Source organism: Echinops telfairi, unplaced genomic scaffold, assembly GCF_000313985.2.
Source record: "Echinops telfairi isolate 266 unplaced genomic scaffold, ASM31398v2 ScPeMD7_25;HRSCAF=90, whole genome shotgun sequence".
NCBI lineage: Eukaryota > Metazoa > Chordata > Mammalia > Afrosoricida > Tenrecidae > Echinops > Echinops telfairi.
The window spans coordinates 32,292,379-32,300,384 of NW_022103922.1; the positions used below are offsets into that span (position 1 = coordinate 32,292,379).

At 59.9% G+C, this 8,006-nt stretch overlaps 1 protein-coding gene across 2 annotated transcripts in view; it reads right to left on the reverse strand.

Annotated features, from left to right (window-relative positions):
* Positions 1-8,006, reverse strand: part of CNTFR (ciliary neurotrophic factor receptor) — a 28,777-nt gene that overhangs the window by 14,416 nt on the left and 6,355 nt on the right. For both annotated transcript variants that reach the window (XM_004712382.2, XM_045289298.1), the window contains exon 2: positions 2,054-2,138. In XM_004712382.2, the coding sequence (XP_004712439.1) occupies positions 2,054-2,138 (85 nt within the window). The remainder of the gene's footprint in view (positions 1-2,053; positions 2,139-8,006) is intronic.

Consider the following 8,006-nt stretch of genomic DNA (forward strand, 5'->3'; position numbering starts at 1 on the left):
CTCGTCTCCCTTCCAAAAACCTGGAGCTTCCAGGAAGCATGCCAAACCCTCTCCCTGCATGCACCGCCCCCCATCCGCCCCCCACTTTGCATCCAGCTGCCTGAGGAGGAGGCTGAAAACTGACCGTTGGGGAGGGGGAGTGGCCATGCGGATCCCAAAGGCCACACATCAACACTGACCAACAACTCTGAGGGAGCCCTGAGCCAGGATGGGCCCTTTCATGCCGGGGACAGGCCTGGCCACAGGAGGAGGAGGACACAATGACCCCACAGCCAGATGCCACGGTGGTAGCCTGCTCTTCCCAGCACACCTGAGCCGCCTCACCAAGCCCTCAGTGGGACAATGCGGGGTGAACACGTGCCAAGGCAGGGCAGGAGACAGCTCAGAGGCCCTGAGAGCTGCGACCCGCCACGCCACTGCAACAACAGGACAGTGGCAGTAACACAACCGTGCCAAAGATGGCAGGGACCGGATCCTTTGTCTCCAGACAGACAGCTCTGCTCCCACCCCGTAGGTGCCCCTCCTGATGTGCTGGCCATTTCAGAAATTAAATCAAGCAGCAAGGGGAGTGGGGGTGGTGGGGACGGGACGGGGACGCAGTTCTTGGCCCTGACGCAGTGACAAATGCTCCCAAGGAGTCAGCTGTGAAAAGGTTGTTAGAAGCCAGGATGAGAGGCAGAGACAGGATGAGGTCATGGACGGGGAGCACACACAGGGACAGGGACGGAGCTGCCGGCTCCCTCACACCTGCGCACACTGGCTCACATGGGGACCACATGCCGGAAACAGTCCCCCCACCCGGGAGGGCGTCCTGAGCAACGCCACACTGCCACACAGGCAGGAAGGTCACCCACCGAGGACAGCCACCCGAAAGGTCACCATCACACAGGGACGCTGTCCCGGGATCACGGGCATGCACAAAAGGGGCACTGTCACCTGCAGGCCTGGTTCTATGTGGGGACAATTTCACACCCAGAGAGACAGAGACAGAGATGCGATCACATGTGGGGCACAACCTCAGACACACACTTACCCCACAAAGGGCACACGTGCCATTCATGGAGGCCAGCCCACAAGGACACAACCACACAGTCTCTCACCCACACAAGCACACAGTCCGGTGCACAAGGGCGGATGTGTCACACGGTCACATGAGGCCCCGCCTCTGCACACACACGAGCCTTCCCCTCTGCTGAGGATAGAGGCCGGGCCAATGGCAGGGACCACTGCCAGGTCATAGGCAGGTGTGGTTAGCTCAGGGGCCCAGGACAGGCAGACTGAGGGCAGGGTAGGGTAGGGGGTGGAGGGGCAGAGATCAGCCAGCAGGTCCTGAGCCCGAGACCTCTTCTGCCTCATGGTCTGCCATGGTGGGGGGGACAGGGGGACAGGGTGTGTCCAGGAGGAAGTTCCCCTCCTTGGAACCTTGCTGAGGAGAATTTGAACAATTCCTCATGCTAAAAAGGTCATGGGAAGTGCTGCTTCAAATGCCAGTGGGGTGGAGGGGATGTCAAGTTAAGAGGGTGCCTGGGTCCTCTGAGTGGGTGCAGCTCCTTGCCCTGGGGGCTATGGAGAGGACTCAGCCCTCACTGAACAAATGGGGGGTGGGGTGGGGAGGCTGCCTGACAGCCAGTCCTGAGCAACTCCCTGCTCACCACCCCCTGACCTGCCCCTATACCAGCCCACCCCAGTCTGCTGTTCCCTATCTTGCTCCCAGTCCCCTGCCCTTCCTCTAAAGTGGGGTTGAGACAGAGAGGGGCCAGTGAGAGGGGCCGGTGTCTCGTCCACGGTCTCCTCAGTGCCTCTCACCGCACCCTAACAAATGTGCTCCCCAAAGGCACACTGCACATTCGTCCTCCTATCTGCCTGCAGCCTGCACCCACCCAAGTCAGAGACACCGTCAGCATGCAGGATGTGACAGTGGGGGGACCGTGCCTGTGAGACACAAGCGGAGGGTCACCCTGTACAGATGTCAGTGTCATGTGACCCCAGGTCCCTCGAGGTGCTCAGGTGCGGGCTCAAGCCCCAGGTGAGGGGGTTGTCGGGATTCACTCACCCTGCGGACTGTGTCTCTGGGCGTAGACAACTGCGGCTGCTGCAGCGAGCATGGCACAGCAGGCCCATGGGACAGGAGCGGCCATCTGTTGGGAGAAGCGGGCAGGGGAGGAGCAACATCAGCACTGGAAAGCCCTCCCCACCCTCCTGGTCTAAGGCAAGACTGGGAAATCCCAGTCCCAGCCCCAAGGCCAGGGCACCTTGACCCCCAACGCCCTTCTTAATGGGGCTCCGGATCTTCTTTCAAGCAATAGAAAGCAACATTATTGGCATCTGTAGGGCAATGTTTGCTAAGATGGGAGAAGGTAACCTGCAGTGGTTTGCTGTTCGATCAGGCCGCTGGCTGCAGGATGTAGTCGGCCACGGATGAGTTATAGAACGGTGGTAATGCCAGGGCCATTTTTGTAAAACAAACAAATAAACAAACAAACCCGACCACCTTTCCTGGTGAGGCTGCCTAATAGCTATAAACATCACAAACTAGAACAGTGTGTCTGAACTGAATTGAAGGCCTGCACTTCTCCAAGTTACCTTGAATGGAGAGATCCCCTGACCGGAACCTGGGTGCCCAAGAGCCCCTTGGCTCCTCCCACTCCCTTGCCACTGGGCTCAGGGGAAACCCAAGCAGCACATACCAAGGCAGTGGGATGTGGTGACCCAAGGCATGCGTGGCTTCTACTGTATTGTCCACCAATGGTCAAGAGAGGAGGGGGCTGTGCACCTGAGTCCTTTCAAGGGACACCAGCGCATCCTTCCCCTTGGCCCCAAGCCCAGCCATGGTCATCACAGCTCACTGGTTCACAGGGCCTACCCGGCCATGTCTCCAGAAGACCTGGTGGACCCCACTTGTCCTCCTTCCCGGGGTGAGCCCACGAGTCCCCCCGACACATGGGCTCATGCCCAAGGGCAGGGAAATGTTTCTGGCAGAGGAGATCCCAGTTGTGAGCCCCCCCCCCCCTTACCCCTACCCTACTCAGGAGAGTGGAGCGGTCAACCAGAGGGGCCGGGCCAGGCACTGAGCAAGGACCACTCTCAGAGACATGGGCACACAGAAGAGACACTGGGCAGGCATACTCCCCTTCCACCCTCACCCCCACCCCCGGCACCACAGAGCCCCAAAGAAACCGCCTCACCCCAGCTGGGGCCTGTCACGGAGGCGTGGAGAGAGCTGCTGAGAGACAACCCTGGAGAAACAGGTAGACACAGCCAGATGCACCGCCACCGCCGGAGAAACAGCCCGAGGACAGCAGCGGAGAAGAGCCCCCTGATGCCACCTGACACACCACCTGAGAAGGCAGGACGCACAGCAGGGGAAACCACCAGCGCCATGGCCAGAGATCCAGGGACTCGGTCAGAAAACACCGCCAGAGAAACTGTCAGACACACAGCAGAGAAAGACCAGAGGAACCGCTAGACACAAACAGGCGTACACCCAGAAAAACAGTTCGAGCACTAGCCAGACACCCAGCCAGATGCTCGGCCGTCAGGAAGGAGCCATCCTGAGAGCGCTGCCAGCCACACCATCAGCCACACTGCCAGAGAAGCTGTCAGGGACACAGCCAGAGACACTGTCAGAGACACTGCTGGAGAAACTGCCAGACATGGTGTGAGAAAACAGCCAGAGAAACTGACAGAGACCCGCTGCCAGACACGTCCAGAGACATTGCCAGCAGAACAGCTAGAGACACTGCAGACTTTGTACAGCAGTGGGGAGAGAACCGGGGGTGTCAGGGCTGAGAGCAGGGAGGGTCTGCTGAACCTCAAGGGCTGGGATGGCGGGTGGAGGAGGCTCCTACCTGCCCAGGGCCTACACCTGGTGGGTTCCTTGTCTGACTTGGGTTTCCTCCAGGCCCCGGCTGCAGGTGCTCCGGCTTCCCCTTCCTGGCCCGGTTCCTCTATCTAAGGTCCCCTCTGGCCCTGCCTAAGCCCCCTCAGTGGCTCCTGGGACTTGGCCATCCTTTGGTCAGGTTCCTCCCGGCTTCAGCCGCTCCCCTCAGGTAAGCCAGCCCTTGGGTCTCAGAGGTTATTAGCACACAGCCAGCAAGCAGGGTGGGGGTGGGGACCCAGGATGGTCAGAATTCAGAACTAGTGCTGGAGAGAGAGAGAGAAGCCGGAGGTCGAGGTCACCCTGAATCTTGACCCCTGCCGGTGGCCCTCAGCCCTCCCCGACCATCCCTGCCATCTGTCCATCCCGGGCCCACTGCCCATCACATGGGGGCGCAGCCTGGGCCTGCTGAGCGGAGTGGCCAGTGAAGTGGCCTGAGGTTAGGTCATGGGCCGGGAGAAGAAGGAAGGGGCTCTAGTGCCCTGCCTGGTCTTGGGCAGGTGGGAGAGGTGAGGGCACAGCCAGGCACAGGGGCACATGCACTGAGGCATACACAGAGCACAGCAGGCACACACTCAGGCCCCAGCTGGGGGAGGGGTGGCTTCTTCATCAAAGTCGCCTCCATCAGCCCGATGAGTTACTGTAAGGGCCGGGCCCTGGGCCAACGGGCTGCAGCCTGGGAGACAAGCACTGCTGAGCTCTGCGGAGGGTGGGGGATGGGGTACCACACAGACACTGCAGGGTTGGGGGTGCCCAGTGAAGGGAGAGATCCCCCCAGGCAGGGGGTGCTGAGAGTCAGAGAGTCAGGGGAAGGGAAGAGGCATTCGTGAGGACCTGGGGGAGGGGCACAGATCAGAGATAAGGAGAAGTGGGAAAAGACGACAAGACAGGCGGAGGGAGACTAGTGAGGCTGGACAATGAGAGGTGGCCCAGGAGAATGAAGGAGCCCCTGTGAGGGTCTCTGTGCCCACCCTAGAGCCCACCCAGTCCTTCCGGTGTGAGGGCAGTGTGCATGCCAGGGCCATCCTGGGGCCATGAGGTTTCTCCTTGGACATACAGGAGGCTCAGAGCCCGGTGGGCAGGACTGGACTCAGACCCCATCCCATCCCTGCTCCCGCTGGCAGGTCCCAGAATGCCTTGGGCCAGTTTCTCTTTCCCTTCCCCTCTAAGTCCCAGCTGGTCCCCATTCCCCAGGTGGGGTGACTGAGGCCAGAGGCATCCAGGCCACACCACTGCCCCACCCTAGCTCACCTCAGGCCACCGATCCCAGGCCAAAAAACATTCTTCCCCGAAATTTTCCAACTCCACGCCCCTGGCTCTGGAATGCAAACCACTTTTCTCCTATAGGCATCCAGGGAGCAGGCCAGCCTCTGGCCCCAGCCCAGAATGAAGCCATATCAGAGGGGACCCCACTAGAAAGAGAGGAGCCCAGTGCCCAGGCATTCTTGACTCGCTGTCAGCACCATATCCTGACACTGAACCCCACAGTGCCATCTGCACTCGCACACACACACAGGGTGACAAATTAAGAGACAAACCCTGAGGCCTCAACTCACTGCCATTGTCGCACTGTGACACCAAGATACTATCAGACAGTGCTAACAATACCCAGTCAAAGTGACACTGCTCCACAGAGACGGTGCACTCGGGGAGGTTGACGATCACCAGGGTGACGGATGATGAGGTGAAGGGCAGGGCACCGACACCTGTAGCACTGGCACAGTCAAACAGTGACGGGCACTTCAGGATTAGAAAAAACAACAACGCAAAAAAAGAAAAGAAAAAACAGCAACGCAAGACTGGCAGTCACACAGAATGACACCCACTGTGGCATCAATACACTGGCACAGGGACCCCAGCAGAGTCAGACTCAGTCAGGCCAGTTCATGGTAATACTGGCACCAGAGGCTGAGGGTCCCCAGCAGTGACATGGTGACAGGCTGTAGCTCAGAGACCTCAATTACCCACTTGTTAAGTCTGGTTTAGAATGTAGGGCCCAAGACTCCTCTTTCCAGCCCCATCCCAGCTGAGGGAGGAGAGATGTTAGCTTTGGGGAGCCTCTACTTACCCCACCACGCACGGACACAGCTGGCCCCCTCCTGTCCTCCAGAGCCCCTGGGGCAGGGTGAGGGTGCTACAATTGTGTGTGTTGATCTGCAACAGTGTGTCCTGAGCTTGGCTTTAGGGTGCTGGCTGCTTTGGGTGTCCTGAAGGTCAGGCAGGCTTAATCTGGCCTGGAAACCCAGTGAGCAGGGAGGCCCCAGGGAGTAGCTTCAATGCAAAGTTACTACCACAAAGTTACTACCTTGGAGGTGTCTCCAAGGTGGGGAAACAGAGCTCCAAAGAAGTTCCCGGGCCTAGCTACCCCTGGACTCTGGGTAGGGTCAGGGACATTCCATCTGATGGGAGGGGCAAGATGCCCTCCCTATCTTGCTCCCAGTCCTCCCTTGGCAACCTCAGACCCCGGAATGCCATTGTGAGGGAGAAGGGACTTCTGTCCCAGGCTCTTGCCCCTCTCCCCTTCCCTCTCAGCAGTCCTGGGAACAGGGCAAGGGCGCAGGGCATGTCATGGACTGACCATCTCATCTCAAAGGCCTGGGGGACGCTGAGGCCTTAGCCCTGCAAAGGATGTAGGTAGGAGCAAGGATGAGACACAAGCCACGTGGAGGTGGCGAGAAAAGGACCAAGGGCAGCGCCAGGACAAGGATGCAGTAGGCCCAGAGGGAGCCTGGGAGAGACCGTCAGGGCGGGTAGGAAGCTTCAGGAGGGGAGGAGGGGCCGAGGCCGGAGGCCCCCAGATCCCACAGGCCTAGGCAGCCTGGACAGCGTGGGCGGTGGGGGCGGGGGCAGAGGCCTGAGCAGTCCAGAGACTGAGGGGGGCAGGCTGAGGAAGGAGGCCTGGACCCTGGCAGCTGGCCCAGCAGGCCCCCCACCGGGGAGGGGGCGGGCCCGGGTCAGGGGCCAGCTGGGCGGCTGGGGCCGCAGCTTGGCCGTGAGTTCCCACTCCCTGTGGCGTCTCTCCCTCCGATCTCTCATTGAGTCCCTTGTCTCTGCTCTGTTTCTCTCTGAACCCAGACCTGCCCTTGTCTCTGCTCTCAGTGCTCCAGCCCCACCACCCCGCACCAAGGACCCAGAAGCCATGTCTGGGTTCAGAGGTCAATTCTCATCTCCTGGGCTACCACATCCCTACTGCATTGGGACCACCTGGAACTGAAAGTCCCTGTGCTCAGAGAGAAGGACCCTCCCCAAGCAAAGGCCACTCCCATTCCCCTGGCCCCCCATTTCCCCTGCACAGGGGGCAGGATGAGCTGAGACCAGTGGAGGGGAGCCAGGAGGAAGGCAGGAGCATGGCCCCCAGCTCCAGAGGCTGGATGAGGTTGTGGAAAAGGAGGTAGCTCCATATGAGTTGGGGGGCGGGGAGGGGCTGGGGTATCCGCACCTGCTGTTGTAACTTCCAAGCCGGAGATGGGGGCCTGGGGGTGTTAAGATTCCAATGGATTTTGGCAGAAGCCTGGACTTGGAGTTCTCAACACTGCCCCTCCTTGCCCCACCCCTTAGCCTCCCCCATTGCAGGGACCCCTGAGATCAGCGCGTGTGTACCCTAGTGCACATGTATGGGTGGGGGGCAGTGTTATGGTATGGACCTGGGTCCTTGCATGATAGGCCTGGCTGAGTAGCTGTCCTGGGGGAAGTGGGGGTCCAATTCCCACAACCATGGGCACACCTACACAGTCCCATGGGACCTGGCCTGCACTGCCTGTATATATCAGCGGTCCTTCAAGGACAGGGGACCTGGCCTCTTCCCCCAAAAGTTTCCTGACCCAGCCTCAGCCACTCAAATGGAAGGAGGTAAGTTCACATCCTTGGGCACACAGGCTCAGGACAGCATCAGGGACTCTGAGGCACAAGTGGCAAGTCCCTACCCCCACCCCAGAGACCCTTCTGGCTTCCAAGAGATTCGGGAGGATGCTGCCACTGGAGAAAGGTCCACCTGGCAGCCAGGTAACTTCAGGGAGGGACGCTGCTACTCTGGGAGCCAGACTGCTGCAGAAGGAGGTTAGACAGCTGGGAGGACTCCTTGCAAAGGGTGATCTAGCTGAATGATACTTCCCTCAGCCGGGGATGGGGG